Source organism: Fringilla coelebs (assembly GCF_963513975.1).
Source record: "Fringilla coelebs genome assembly, chromosome: 6".
NCBI classification, from domain to species: Eukaryota; Metazoa; Chordata; class Aves; order Passeriformes; family Fringillidae; genus Fringilla; species Fringilla coelebs.
Window position 1 is genome coordinate 32,781,442 of NC_140034.1, and position 15,981 is coordinate 32,797,422.

Sequence of the window (15,981 nt, forward strand, 5' to 3'; positions counted from 1 at the left end):
TCTCAGATCTCCCCTTCTGAGAATCCTACTGCTTGGATTTCCTGCAGTTCTACCTTTCCACTTTAGATTCCTTCTTCCCACATTCCCTTGTCCTATCTAAGTTACAAACCTTGCCTTTCTTCACAACCTCCAAGCTGGCCTTTCTGCATTTGTCTTTCTCCTGAACTCTGACTTTTACTTTCGGGGGCTTTTGTTTCTGTGGAGCCCCTCTCTTCCACCTCCCTCCTATATGAACCTGTTTTCTTTGCACTATCAATTTATCCATCAGAAACAGGGGACCCTTTTTGGTATCATTTGAGTGTTTTATGCAGTTTTGCTCCAGTATTGTCCACCTACCTGAGTCATCAGCCTCAGGTTCAAGAATCAGTGTAAAGCCTGATTAAGGCATCAGTGTGACAGCTCTGAATGAAACATCATCATTTTTTCCTGCATCTGCCCAACAGTCTCATCACTGCTGTTTTAAGAGAGCCGAGGGCAACAGCCTTGATTTGTGATTCATCCTGTGCCAACACTATGGCCCCCTGCAGTGTGCAACAGCTGGCTGATGGTGAGACTACCAACAAAAAAATTGCCCATGAAACAAGGTTGAACAGTCTTAATTCAGCCTTGCTAGAGTACTGGTAAAATGTGACGGTGCTGAGTCAGTAATTCCTTAATAGTTTCCATGGAGGCAGGTGTTGGTACCCAGCAGTTAACTCCTGAACGGGATACAGATGAAAATCTAGGTTTGACATCTCTCTTCCACCCTTCCTTCAAGCAAAAAATACTGGAAAAAGTATGAGAAAACCTGGCCACCAGCACTTTGGTACCTTGTTAGGTGAAACAAAAAGTTATTACAGATTGCAGCACTGCTGGTTTCATTCATGTATGTATAGCAAATCTAGAGCGTGCATCCCAGTGTGATGGTGATTTCAGTTCCTGTTCAGGGCACATGTTAAGTCATGTCATTTAAGGACATCCCAGAAGTGGACTCTAGAATGGCTAATTTCAAGAGCAGATGTCACTGTAACAGTGGTTTACTTAGCAGCAGCTTTTTTTGGTTACATCCATCCAGTCCAGTCAGCCTGCAAACATGAAAACAGGAAACATTTCTGTGTTCGTAGAGGTCCATCTGCAGTAATAAACAGAAGCATATATATTTTGAAACTATTTTTAGAAACATGTGTTGAGGATCATACTGCTGCTTGGACTTTATGCCCTTTCAGATTTTGTTGCTTAGTCTATACATTTTTAATAATCACATTGCCTGCTAGCAGTGACATTTTGTGAAGGTCATTTTTCTCGTGAAGTTGGAGAATGGACTCGAATTTCATTGAAGGAATCCCTGAGCTGCAGGATTGTTGTTCATGGACTGTCTTGCATCTTGTACTACCTTTGAAGCCTGCTTAGAATTTTAACTAATGATATCTTCAAAGTGTCACTGTGCTCAAGGGCAGAAAATAAATCTCAAAATGCACTTTATATTTAAAAACAGCTTTGAATAGCTTTGAAGCATGGTATTAACTGAAATGAAAAGACATAGACACAGACTTGCTAAGTATGCACACACAGAGAATTCCATGTTTCACTAACCTTTTCATGGTCAGCAAAGTGTCTCTTCACCATTGCAATGCCTTTATCTTCTATATTATAAAAATCATCAGGTCTATGGATGTGTTAAGAATTTTTAATGTGATTGATTTCATACTTCTGCAGGTATCTTAAGGTAATCTCTCTCCATGGAGGAGTTTTATTTCTGTCTACATTATTCCAAACTCAGTTCTTCTTATTTTCCCTGTGTAAAACACAGTCACTGGGTTGTATTCATATGACTTTTCTGTTTCTGCATAGAGGATGGCAGATCCAAAAACCAACATGCTCTGCCTGAAATACAGGAGACTGTGGTGTCAGCTACTACATTAAAATTGTTTGGTTTTTTATAAAACAAAGTTCCAGCTTCCCATAACTTAGCACATTACAGGTTTGCTTATTAATAAAGTACTCAAAGGTTTACATGGTAGCTCTGTCTGATGTCTTCTAAGAAAGATATTAATTTCTAATTAATTAATATTCTGATATTCCTTTTAAAATGTCAGAAGTTAGTGATCATATCTGAGAATATGGCCATTTGAATGTCTGTACTCTTGATGTTTGGGGTTTTTTTCTGTTTTATTTTTTGCTTCATGTAGGAACCCTTGCATGTAAGCGTCCTTCTTTAAGGGGTGCTGTTGGGTTAATTCTGTCATTTTCCTTCTGTTATTTTAGTTTTCTATTTGTAAACTAAGAGCTTACAAAAGTACAAATATGTGATTTATAATTGAATCTTTCCCACAAAATAATTTGCCTGGCTTTTTTCTATATCAAACTCTAAAGAAAATTCAGCTTATTCCAGGTATCCTTGTACTTAAGATGTTCTTTTCTGTTTCTGTTTTGATAGTTGTACCATCAAAGTGTTCTAGTTTGGCTGTATGTTATACCATGGATTTCACAGTTTTATGACCATTGCTACCAATTTACTTGTGCTGAATAAGTTAGAATCTTGCTTCAGAGCATGAAGCAATGTGATCCACTGAACAGCAGCTACTGTGGGGGAAATGAAGAGAGGATAGGGCTGTAACCCATCTTTAAGATGTGTCCTACGTAAACTTAGATGTTGGGAGACTGGACAGATTGTGTATTTGAGAAAATTTGTGTTAGGAAGTAAGGACAGAAGGTTGTGAAGGATTTTCCATCTGATTCCCTGTTTGGGAAAAGGATAAAAAGACAAGAATTTTCAGACTCTGCTTCCAGGCTCACTGTGTATGGACTGCTTATGAATAAAAGCCACCAGCCTGTTTGGAACTGCTGTTTTGCTGACATGATCAAAAGGGAAGGCCTCAGCCTCTGGCCATTATCATTACCATTTTACAGTTTTCCTGCCTGCCTGCTACATGGGCTTCCCTTTGCAAATTTTTTTTTTGTCTTCTGCGCAGACTGATTCATCCTTCTCATGCCTGGGAAAATCTCAACAGGAAAATGCACAAGATTGATGAGGAAGAGAAGGCAGTTACATTCTTTGCTTATTCTCAAACAGTTTTTCCGTTCTGTTGGAGGCTGTTGTTATTTCTGTGGTGTTGGTTAACACTTTTTATATTTATAGGGTCCTTACTTTTCATAACTTTCTGTAGGAACCTTCACAGTGCTGCTAACAGTCCATCCCAACTCCTTGTCTTTCCCTATTTTACACAACCAAAAGAAAACTCTACAACGTGTTTCAGTTGAGAATTTAGCAACAGCATTTCTTGGCAGAAAAAAAATAAGGAGATGTTCCTACTTAATTTTTAGCTGGCTTCATTTTTGTCTTATCCTTCCACTTGTTCACTCAGTTTGCTATTTAATCTTTGATTGCAGGCCACTAAAGAAGTAATAGAGCGAGAAGCCCCGGGGATGGCCCTGGCGATGCTGATGGGATCACTTAATGTTACACCTCTGGGCATGCTCTCTAGGTAAGACTACTTCCTTCAAAATATGAGGTGAACTCTTTCCACAGAATTACTCATTGTTATCCAATGGCTGAGCACAAATCATTGAAGACTGCCATTGTTATCAAGACCAGAAGTCTTAACTTCAGAGAAGGGGCCAAATTCAAATAATGGTAATTGCATTGTCTCATTAAATTCCCTTTGTTGTCTGTATTAGAGACTGTATCCTCCTGTATTTTCTGTGCCAGGTTATTTGTAACATTGATGCACACTCTTAAATAGCTGCCTTTTCATTCTAGAACTGTGGTGTTTTGAGGTGAGTGAAGAATTTTTCTGTGTGTTCATCAAGTATTAAAATGCTTTTTTTTGGCAAAAAAAAAAACCCCTTTGATAGAGACAAATGTTTTGTACTACCCTAGATCTGGAGGAATACCATTAATTTATCTCTCAAAGTCCCTGGCATGCATGCACAATCTGTGTGGTTTTCTTGAAAGTGCACACAATACTTTTGCCAGCAGTTCTTAAGCACTTTTACTTACTTTTGCATGCTCTCTTGAGAATTTTTGACAGCTCCATTTCTCTCTTGAGCCACTAGGTCTGATTATTGGCAGCTGAAATTTGAGTTTCAGGCTGCTGGTTTAGTCCGTTCTTGATTATTGCTTGGTTGTACCAGACCAACCAGAGCTTATAATGCTCAAAAAATATTTAAAGCAGAGTAGAAGAGCCAAGAAGGCGACTACTAAAGGAGCTGTCTGCCAGACACAATTCCTCTATTCCATTTTTCTCATCTGTGGACAGTTCTTATTTCCTTTGTTTTAAGTCTGCCATAAACTGTAACCCACGTATGGGATTTGCTGGATTGAGTTTGTACTCCGTGAGCTTGGCTACTGCAACAGCAGTAAATGAGCACATTTCTTCAATTCAGGCTCATCTCTGCTTCAAAGAGATTCCTCAGCTGGAATTCTTTCTAAAGTGAGGGTACATAGTGTGAAAGAAGGCAATATGAGAAAAGAGAGGCTAGGAGTCAGGCAATACTCACTCTGCCATTTGAAAAGAGCACTTCAGGCTGGCTTGTGTGATATCAAAAGTTAATTTAGTGGCACAAAGACAATCTCTGTGCTATTCACTTGTGAGCGTTGTGCCAGCTGTCATGGAGGTACTGGTTACCCTGCTAAAAAATGCCATGCAACCAATAAATAATGTTAATCACTGAGAATTATATGTATAAAAAGAAATCCAGGGAACTTGACTACCCAATAAGCCATGTGCTTTAGCTCAAAATTTTTGCTAATGCCATAGCTGGAAATGATTTTATTTTCTGTTCTGTCTTCACTTATAGCTCAGGTTTTAATTCAATAAAGATAATGTCCTATAGTTTCTCTAAACTGTAACTTCCATATCTTCATGGTTTAGTTTTGTCCTTTTGCATTTTTCTTATCCTTATATCCCAGCCCCTGGGTCTTCCACCATGGCTTTTGTAAGCCACTCTTTACAAACTCTTTACAAAATTCTGTAATTTTGTGGGTTTTTTTTTTTTTTAATATTTAGCTAAAATGTGGAATAGTCAAACTCTAGCCAACAGAAGACATTCAGCACTTGAGTGTTCAGCCTTACATCAACACCAAAGGAATTTCTAAAAGGAAAAAAAAAGCTTCTGCCTTTGACGGTTGGTTTTGTCTTTTCTTGAGGGAGAGGGGAAACTCTTAGGAAGAACTATATATAAATTGCATAAATACAATTTTCACCTGAGAGTAACTTCCTTCTCTGCTTTTCTTATGTTTAATCTTTAAATAAAAAGAACCTATTTAAATGAATGCAACAGGCACAACTGCACAACTTAGAGTTTTTACCTGGCCAGGGACATGATGTTTGACACAGTCAATTACACTGCAAAGGAACCATGTGTATGACCAAATAGGGACTATATCAAATAATGTATTGGCACAAGTAAACAGTAGAATTAAGGGAGCTACACAGATCTCAATAAAGATGGAAATTTAGCCAGTGTTTATACTATCAACTTAATGTTAGACCCTATGAATCTTGTTTTCTGCTTTTTTACCTCAGCTTCTCCCAAGTTCTTTCTTGAGAACATAATCAGCAAATATATTGGAAATTAAGTTTACAAAATCTGATAAATCATAGAATTTATCTTAAATACTTTCCTTTTGTTTTGGTAATGGAGATAGTTGCATGCAAGAATTTCAGTCTGTGTTTCTTTCATTTCAGGCCTGTGTGTGGAATCAGAGGGAAAACTCTCATAATTAATCTTCCAGGTAGCAAGAAAGGGTCACAGGTAAGAAATGCTCTTACTGATCTGCTAGGAAGGAACCATGATGAGCTCTTCTCCTTGTTTCAAATGGTGGAAAGGGCCCACTATAACAAATTTTACAAAAGTGAATTGGAATGCATGTTCATGTAGAGTTACCACACCATCACTCTTAGCCAGGGACCATACAGCTCCAATCTGATTGAAGGTGCTGTGTGACCAGGACAACATTACATGTAGTGCAAGAGAGCACTCACTTGAGCAGGCAGTGAAGAGTCAGATGATCTCTTACACTTTCTCTTTCTTCTCTAATTAGCTGTCCCTTATCTCTGGGTTGTATCCAGCTTCCAAGAAATCATTCTCTTTTATACAGAAGATGAATGCATAGCATATGGTAGAACTTGCTGGGGCAATTGGCAGTTTTGATCAGCAAGAGGGAAAAAAGGGAAATAATTTTTTAGAGTTTGAGAATGTTTTTAAATCTTCTCTGTATGGGTATATCAGACTTTTCACCCTTTATAAAGTTTGCTTTCTTCCTGCATTTTCCTCTGTTTGGATGGAGAAGTTAGAATTTTCATCCATGCTTTCTGTCTGACTCTATAGCTGAGAGGAAAAGAATTAAACTCCAGCAGGGATTTGTATGTGTGTGTGTTAGTAAGACTAGATCTTTCAGCAATTTCTTTGTAGTCGGCTGCTAGAAAAACAATCTCCTCCACAGAAATGCTGCTAAGCTGAACGGTGATCTCTACAACCTGATACAAGACTGCTGAGGAAGGTCCCCTATCTGTCACAAGAATCTATTTCTTCCAGGCTCAGACTAAATCTGGCCTTGTTGATAAATGTCTTCACCTCTGGCCTCTAAGAAATGCATTCCTGGTGCACATCTGATGAACCTGTAGTGCCCAGGCAAGGAGCAGACAGTGCTGATGTGTTTAGCAGCATGGCCCCGAAGTCGCTGTTTCTTAGACTTCTGTCTGGAGATACAAAAACAACATTTATGTGGGCTGTCACCTGGAAGTTGAAGAGGAAATGTTTTGAATACTATGGTCTGCAGCAGCCACCAGAGGTTTTCAGATACACTGTCGATATGTTTCAGTTCAAGGACTCAGTGTGAGCCCTCCTATGATTCTACGATTACTTACAGCGTTTCTGGAAATCTAGTGAGGAAATTTAAAAACCTTCAAAGCACATAGGAGGCATTGGAGGATGATGAGGTGGGAGTATACCTACCTGAAATTCTTCCAGTTCTACATGGGAAATCACATGTATGTACATGTATTTAACATTGCAATGGCCCCCCATTTTAAAAAAGCGATGTACCAGTAAGAAGGTTATTTCACAAGTAAGTACTTCTTTTGCTGAATTAGGAGTGAGATGAAATAGCCTACAATCTCTAAGAGTTTTTCTTGTGTTCAGAAGCACTCCTAACCCACAGAAGCAATTGTCATTGTCCTGAGGCAATCAGACTTTAAAGATAGGTAAATTGCAGAAAGTGAATGAAGAAAAGGAATGAAAAAAGCATTAATAAGTATTTTAACAGTAGTTTGATATAGGGTAAGTCATAAAAAAGGTAATTCTGCTGGAAAAGTATCATATGATTGCATCATACAAGCAAGCTTCTAATAAACTGATTTTTATTTGTTCCTGTCATGACGATGATCTATCCTGTCATTTTAGTATGAGATTTCTTTTAGTATGGACATCTGTAAAGTCTCAGATTTCAGCAAAGACTTTTAAGATGAAGAGTGGAGAAAATTGGCCCATAAAAGGCTGAATCTCAAGAACGAAAAAGTACAGATTGTCACCAGGAATTTCCCTCATTCTTCTCTTTTACCACTTGCTAATTTCCTTTTCATTGTATAAATACGATCATATGAGAAGCTTAGATAAAGCTATGAAATTGCAGCAGTATACATATTTCTTTAATAAAATATTAGTGGAAAATGACAGCAGTGTAAATGCTTCACCTCAAAAATGGACTGCATGCCAAACATGTTTTCACCAGAGAACATTTGTGTGGAATGTACCATTGAATCCACATCTGCAGAAATCTTCCATTTTTGTGTTTTTTTGGTTTTTTGGTTTTTTTTTTTTTTAAGTCTTGCAAAAGATAGTTAATGTTATGGAAGAGGGCAAAGTGTGAAATGACCAGATGTTTATTAAGTCTTTGACATTTTATAATTGTAGTAACAATTGCCTAAGACAATGAGTTTCATATGCAACATGAGCTTCTGGAGGACTTAGTGGGAATCTGGGCATTAACACTCAAGCCAGAAAGGCTTTAATCAAGGCTTTATTTCAGTGCTGGAATGATGACTGTGCTTCTCTGATTAGTCAATTATTAGTCAATTATTACATTTATTGGTTAGTTCAGAGATTGTTGTTCTTTTTTCTCACTTACTTGAGATCCGCTCCTTTGCTAAAGTAATGATGGTTGTATGCTTCGTTATTTTAAACCATTTTAAAACTAATACTGTAAAGGCACAATAGCTCTGCAGTTTGCAGTTACATTATAAGTAATAGTTTTTATTATCTTTACAAATATGTTTTAATATACATTCATTTTAGGCAGCATTTGTGCTCATCTGGTTTACTCCAGCTGTTTGCACTACCAACTTGCATGTTTAAAGAATTTATAAATCTATGAGTAGTCTGACTTATCATTCATTACTGGTAAAGAAGCAAATGAAAGATGTGCTCTTATTTAGGAGCTTTGAAGAAATATAATGCTTGTGAGTCATATTTTACTAACAAAGTGGGATATATAAACTCCAGTAATTTCTGATGGATTCTTTGCTTATTATTTTGTTTACGTAATTATTTTTATTTATTGAAAATATTTATTTCATTATCTATTTATGAACTTATTATTTATTTTCTGGATAATCTAAAATATCAGAATACATTTTTTAAAATCTTCCTATGCTTGAAACAAAACTAAAGGGCAATAAAAGGAGTACTGCCAGCTGTCTCTGTCAACCTGTGTGTACCTGACTGCATTGCCATGGCAATTACTTCTTGTGACCCTGCCATCATTTTCCAATATTTAAATGTTTATATGCAGTCTCCTCAAATGGCATAAGAAAACTTTCTTGTGGTGCCTGGCAGAGGGATGAGAGACAATAGTCACAAATTGAATGGGGTTGCTTCCAGATGAAAAATAAAAGAAATGGAAGACCAAAACAAAACTGAAAAAAAACCCCAAACACTTTGAGGGTAATTAAGCATTAAAGCATGTTGCCAACAAGGGTTGTAGAGTCTCCGTTGTTGGATTGTTTTTCAAGACTTTAGTGATTAAGCCTTAAGAAGCCTGAGTTTCATACTGCCCCTGATCAGAGCAGGCAGTGCAGCACATTCCGTCCTGAGGTTCTGCTTGGATCTGATGAAGCACCAGCATATTTTAGCAGCACGGGTTAGCTGTACACGGTAGTTATATGTATGCCCATTATGGAGCAAGAGCAATTGCACAGCATCTGCAGTTTTGCTTTCTCTAGCCATATAAAATAAACTTTCTAATTCTTTGTAAGATTATAGAACAAGGAGAGGTTTGAAAAATAGCTTGTTTATGAATTTTTGGGTTTTTTCAGTTGGGTGGCATTACAATGACATCAGTGTAGTTTGTCATTCTTCCAGTAGGTAGAATAAGTCCATGAATAAAAAAGGATATAATTATAAAAAGTGTAATTATGAAAACCCTTATGAATTGTTCTCTAATTGTGAGGGAGCATAATAGGAAGGATTTTAAGTTAATATCCCTGCAGGGATATAGTTAATGTTTTTCTTCTGCATTTTTGTAGCACTCTGCCAGTTGTTGTGTACTGTTTTTACGTATTACATATTCACAGAAATGTAACTCTTGTTTTCAGTATTAGCTGATTGCAATAGCCCTGTTGTGCAATTTACCATATTTGCATGAAAAAAGGCAAAAACTTATAGAATAGTCACCAGATCTGTTTCTGAGATCATTTATCTTTTAAGAGCAGTTGCATAGGACATGGTAGGTTTTATTTATGATCACATGAAAAGATGCATTTAAATCCCAAATATATTGAAAGAGTAAACTCCCATTTGCAAGTGCAGGTAGCTTTTCATAGTGGTTTCTCTTCTCATTCTGCATAGGAATGCTTTCAGTTTATACTGCCAGCCCTACCTCATGCCATTGATCTCTTGCGGGATGCCATTGTAAAAGTAAAGGAGGTACACGATGAGCTTGAAGATCTACCTTCACCACCACCTCCTCTTTCTCCTCCTCCAACAACCAGCCCTCACAAACAGACAGAAGACAAAGGAGTGCAGTGTGAGGAAGAGGAGGAAGAGAAGAAGGATAGCGGAGTTGCCTCAACAGAGGACAGTTCTTCTTCACATATAACAGCAGCAGCCATTGCAGCTAAGGTGAGTCTGGCTTCTTTCCTTAAGAGACCCTTCAGTTTCTGTCTCAGGCACTTTCCACCAATGTTCATTTGCATGTTATGACTCTACATTGATGTCTTCGTGTCAAACAGATTTATTTCAGGTACATTTTGTCTAAGTAGAGCTTCATAATGAAGCTCAATATGAATTCTGTTTTGGTAGGCGATTTCAAATTCCAATGGGAGAAATATCATTTATTATCTTGGTGTTAACATATGTTTTATGATACCATTCTGATGTGACAGACTGGTTTTAGTGACTTTTTATAATTCAAAGTATTCACACGCCTGAACATGCAAAGTCCAGTAGGCGGCATGTTAAAGAATCTCAACAAAACTTTGCAAGCCGTAATATCTAATTTGAAATTAAAATTTTAATTTCTGAAAACTCGTAAGATTATGACAGACAGGTAACAATTTAAGTAGTAAACTGTCCTGATTACTGTATTCCAATGTGCATGTCTGATAAAAGATGTGAAATTCTGCCAACAAACTAAATATCATAAAGTCTTTAGAACCTTGCTTTAACAAGTAATCACAGATCAGCATTACTCAAGCTCAACTAATTAATTGGAGACTGCAAAAGGAGAAAAAGAGGTAACACTTGTAAATAATATGAATTCAAATTTTAAATATCTTCCCAAGAATTTTTGTACTATTTGAAACAATATATAAATATTTACCTCAGTTTTATGGGTTAAGTTTTTGAATGAAAAGATAATGTATCCCGGTGTGTTTGGAAACAGTTCTTTCCAAACAGCTTTATTCCATATCTACTCCACAAGTTGTGCTTTTAATTTCTATTATAAGAATTGAAAGTCTAAGTAACTCAAAATTATATTAAACAATTTCTAAACCAAAGCAGCACCATTCTAACTCCAGAAATGTGAATTCAGGTCTGAGACATCTTGACATTTCTAAGACAGCTGCAGCTGGAGATCATCTCCCAATATACAGAAAATCCTGATTACATATGTCTTTGCAGGGAGGAATTAAGGTAATTATCATTTGCAAGTATCAGTTTTTATTAATGGAAATTTAAAATTGTTTAATTTCTTTTGATGTAGGCAAAGATAAATAATATGTGCAATTTTTAAAGGCAGGAAATAACCTGAGATTTCAACTGGCTGTGTTCATATGAGCTTGGCATTTTGGTGTCACAGCTGTTTTCACCTCATTCATTTTTGGTCATTTGCTTGAACAGTTTCATGTTTTCCTGTCACTGTATTCATGGCTGTTATGTGTTGTGCATTAGAAGCATCCATCCTATACCAGTCCAGCTGTTATCATGGCTAAAGGTCAACAGCCCATCCCTGGTCTCATCAGTTACTGCCATCACACAGCAGGCAGTGCAGGAGAACTGGTAAGAGACACTTCCAAGAGGCTTTTGCACTAACACTAACTAAAAATGCTCTGCCTGCCTCCTAGTCTATGTCTGCACAGACAGTGTTATTTATTTCTTCTAACAAAGACACATCAATGCTATCTTTGAGAGCCCATGTTGCAGAAAATATCTGTTTAAGATAAAGGGCTAAACAAGGTAAAGGTCATGTGTTGTCACTTTGAATCATTTCTCTGCTGAGATATATTAATTGCTATAAAGCCTATGTTTCTCATTAGTCACTGGTTTTATCATCTAATATGCTCAATAATTGAATATAATTAAAATAATATCCTAAAATTACTGCTTTAGAGCTATGAAATGGTACCTTTTCCCTCTTTGTCTTGTTTTGCTGCTTTTCTCTCAGTTTTTTTGTCAACATAATACAGCATTTGCACTGGGTGTTCATAGTTGACTTTCATTACTTGCAGTTTCTGCCTCATTTTTGTTTCCTGTGTAGAAGTAGAATTTCTCAAAAAACAGAAGACTCTGGGAGTCAGGAAGCAATGGACTTATTGTCAATTACTGGGTGAATAGTAGAAAACTATTTTGGTGAATAGTAGAAAACTATTTCAATGAATGATAAAAAAGGACCTGTTCCCTTAGGCAAATAGTAATTTAAACCATCAATCAAATAGCCTAACGCCTCTGTATTTAAAACATGAAAAGTCACTTAGGAAATGTGGAGACTTTAAAGTTCACACACCTGATGATAAAGCTATATAGTACATATACATACATACACCCATTTATTGCAGTGGTTCTCTTTTTTTTTTTTTTGAGTTGAGGTCACTAAACTAGAATTTGCACCAAATTCCTCAGTATCAGTAGAACAGTTAATTTAGCCTCTAAGAATGCTGTTAAACTGTCATACATGTTTCTGTGTTCTTTTGCAGATGACTCTTGAGCTATTGTTTTATGCTTTATATAATCCAAATCAGACCTTCAAACTCAGAGCAGAAAGTGGCTAGTTTTTTTGGCAGGTATTGGGGTTTTTAAGCTGTCCTTTCTGTATGTTTTTAAGGCATTTTTTCTCTTGTATAACAGTCATGGTAATTGCCATCTACAGAGCGTTTTCTTACTTCACCATCATTGTCAATCTTTGTTTCAGTTCTGAGCAAAAGAGAATAAAGAACTCATGGCTTTTTCTTATCAATGATCTTGTCAAAGTTCTCTAATATGAAACCACAAATATTTAAACCAAAATAAAAGTATACCAGAGAAAGGCCAGGTCAGATAAAAATTGTAGAAGCCATGAGTGATGGATGTGGTGAATATTTTTCTCTATCACTTTCATCCATTTCTCTTTACTTTCTGTCTTTGGCAGTATGTTGCAACAGGCTTTCCACTCCAGCTAGTGCAAACAGAAACTATTTTCACTAAGAACTAAGAATTTTGTTGTACCCCATTTAAAGTTTTGAGATCTCTGCTCTGTATTCAATTTATTTGAAACTGAAAAATTAATAAAAATATTAGGGAGACAAATAATAAATGCTCAGTGTGACTTAGTGGAAGTTAAAAGAACAATCCCTCCAAAATGCAGTGACATTCCTGCCCTTCTGTATTCCAGGTTTCTGTGCATCAGGACACACAGAAATTTCTCATGGGTTTATTAACCTCTTTAACAGAGTTAACAAGACACTGACTTGATTAGAGGATTATATTGCCAAAATTTAAATTTTTAATATTAAAATTCAAAAACTCTCGACATGTAGGGAGAAAAATGAGAAATTCCCCATGTCACATTATATTTTTTATATGTTTCTGTTAATAGAATAGACATACTAGTAGATTCACAAAATTCAGCAGGTTGTAGGGGTTCAAAGAGAATATTAGTGCTTATTTATTTAGCAATACAGCACATTCCACTTTCATATTAGAAAATGAGCAAAATTTGTAACTGTGACCTAACTTTATGCTCTCAGTGAGGAATTTTTATCTACAATCTAGATAGGTTTATATGTTAATTATTTTCTGGCAATACATTTTATGTAAAGGTAGTGATTTGGAAATAATTCTTATTGAAATTAAGTGCCTGTGATCATATTTTCCCTTTATCTTCAGCTTCCTTTTCTGATTAATATAATGGCTGAAATTTTGCTTAAATTTTAATATTCTCACAGGCAAAAATTAGTACTACACATGCAGGTCAGGGGAAACTGGGATTGTATCAGCCACTTTATTGCAGAGAGAGGTTTTTATTACAAAAAGGTGATATCAGATAAAATTGTAGAAGCAATGATTGCTCAATATGGTGAGAAATAAAAATGTTTCTTGCCTGAAGGGTATGAGACAGCATGAAGTACCTGGTACTCTAGTGTACCCAGAGTAAACCTAGGGAGAACTGAATGATGATATCATTTCCAAAAGCAATATTGTTATTGATGTTGTGGGGTCTAGGAGTGCATAAAAAGGGTAATGGACCCGTATGTGATCATGTCAAGATACATGCAGCTTTTTATCAGAGGAGAGTAGTTAAAAGGTATCTTATTTGAAGACTTGAAGCTATTCTTTCTTTCATTTTGTCTTTTTTTATTTTATGCCCTTTTGAAAGTGTATTTTTTGCTGTATTTTCCTTAGCCATGGACATTTAAAAGAAGCATTGAAAGTTGTAGGGAGTATCTATGCCAATATAAAACTTGAGGATTGTCAGCCGGTTTTGGGCTTTAATGAATTTAAGATGGGATTTCAGGAGATAAAGTGAACCAAAGGGAAATCATGCTTCTGATTACCAACCATTTGAGCATTTGGAATATCATTGATTCAGTTCACCTCTAAGATACATCTCTGAGATGTGATTTGCAAATTAGAATACCCCATGTAGAGGCCAGTTGGGCACTGTTTCTGAAGAGGAAGATATCCCCAGCCTAGCTGTCCATAGTGAAAAGAATTTACAGTGGAAATCGTAGCATGGGGTGCTTAGCCTTGAAAGATCCTCTGAGGAGAGCTGACAGAAACTGCCTGGTGAAAAACAGGCTAGAAACATGGTAGAGCAGAAAGGAGGCAGTTGGTGGCACTCTGAGAACAAAATCTGTTTTCACACAACTTACAAACAAGTTAGAAACAAAAGAAACTCTTAAGGGGAGGAGGAGGGTGTATGGTGAAATAAGGTCTCCTAGGTGTAACCCAGTATTTCTAAGTCAAGGTTGCCAAGTTAGGCATAGTCATTATTTGTAGAGGGGAACCAAGGAAGTGGGAAATTACATGTATTTAATGACACAAGTATAAGCATTGGTCATTTGAACTGCATTGAGACGAGCAAAAAAGCTCCCTTAATGTTCTTAATAATGTAACAGCTATGTTACATGTAAATGTAACCTATCTAAAAGCTAGGATTCAAGCTTGTTCCTGGAAGCCATACTTTCCAGTGGCTTTTCTCTGCCCTAAAGTCTTAGTAGACAAGAATGCTCAAATTGCCTAGATGCAGATGGGGTAACAGCATCTCCATTTATTAAAGAAATCCTGTCTGGAAATTCCCAACATTCATGATTTGGCTTGTCACTGGATCTTCCTTTCTTGCTTCCTTTTATTGTCTGCTACTGCCACTTTCCCCAGACACGGGGGTTCTTCTGATGCTCCTCTTAGAACTTGAACATCAGGCTTGAAGAAGAAATTCTTAATGAGGAGAAAGATCTTAAAACATGCATGTGTATATATATATTCCATCAAAGATCTGAATGTCTATATTTTCTGGTTAGCTGTGATAGAATTTTCCCAGGATTTTCCCTCAGTGAAGCCATGCTGGCTGCTTCAAATCACCTCCCTGTCCTCCATGTATGTGCCTTGACAGGGCTTGTAGGAGGATCTGTTCTGTGATCTTCCCAGGCACAGAGCTGAGGCTGACAGGTCAGTAGCTCCCAGTTCCTCCTTTCTACACTTTTTTAAAGATGGATGCAATGTTCCCTACTTCCATTCACTTGGGACTTCATCCTACTGCCATGACTTTTCCAATGCCATGGACAGTGGTTTCTCAACTGCATCAGCCAATTCCCTCAGGACTCTGGGATTCATGTAATCAGGTCCCATAGACTAATGTATGTTCAGGTTCCTCAGGTGGTCGTGAACCTGATCATCCCTTCATGTGGGGCTTAATCGTCCCTCTGGCTTAAGGTCCATCCATTCAAGAAGCATGGGAGGAGAGGTTGCCAGTGAAGACTGGGGCAAAAGGTTGTAGATTTCCCCAGCCTTTCCCTCATCCATTGTTACCAGTTTGCCAGTTGTTTGTCAGGAGGGATATACTTCCCTAACTGGCACTCTAATATATTATGTGGGAAGTAAAAAAAGACTGAATTTTTATTTTTCCCCTCAGAATGTATTTTAAACCAAGTGTTGGCTTTGGACGGGGGTTTCTAATGCTTTAGCCTTCACAAGCCTTACATTGAGAATTTTTGTAGCTGAAATGAAGTCTTCATGGAATAAAGAGTATTTACTCACTGCATGGCATCTCTAGTGAGAAATTTTCTCATTGCATGACATTTCTTT

General features: G+C 37.0%; 1 protein-coding gene across 8 annotated transcripts in view; it reads left to right on the forward strand.

Moving 5' to 3' along the window:
• GPHN (gephyrin) overlaps positions 1–15,981 on the forward strand; it is a 271,571-nt gene that overhangs the window by 164,877 nt on the left and 90,713 nt on the right. For 7 of the 8 annotated variants that reach the window (XM_084207537.1, XM_084207540.1, XM_084207539.1 and 4 more), the window contains 4 exons: positions 3,370–3,464; positions 5,670–5,736; positions 9,829–10,101; positions 11,374–11,481. In XM_084207537.1, coding sequence (XP_084063663.1) covers positions 3,370–3,464; positions 5,670–5,736; positions 9,829–10,101; positions 11,374–11,481 — 543 coding nt within the window. The remainder of the gene's footprint in view (positions 1–3,369; positions 3,465–5,669; positions 5,737–9,828; positions 10,102–11,373; positions 11,482–15,981) is intronic. The other variant, XM_084207534.1, reaches the window with a different exon arrangement.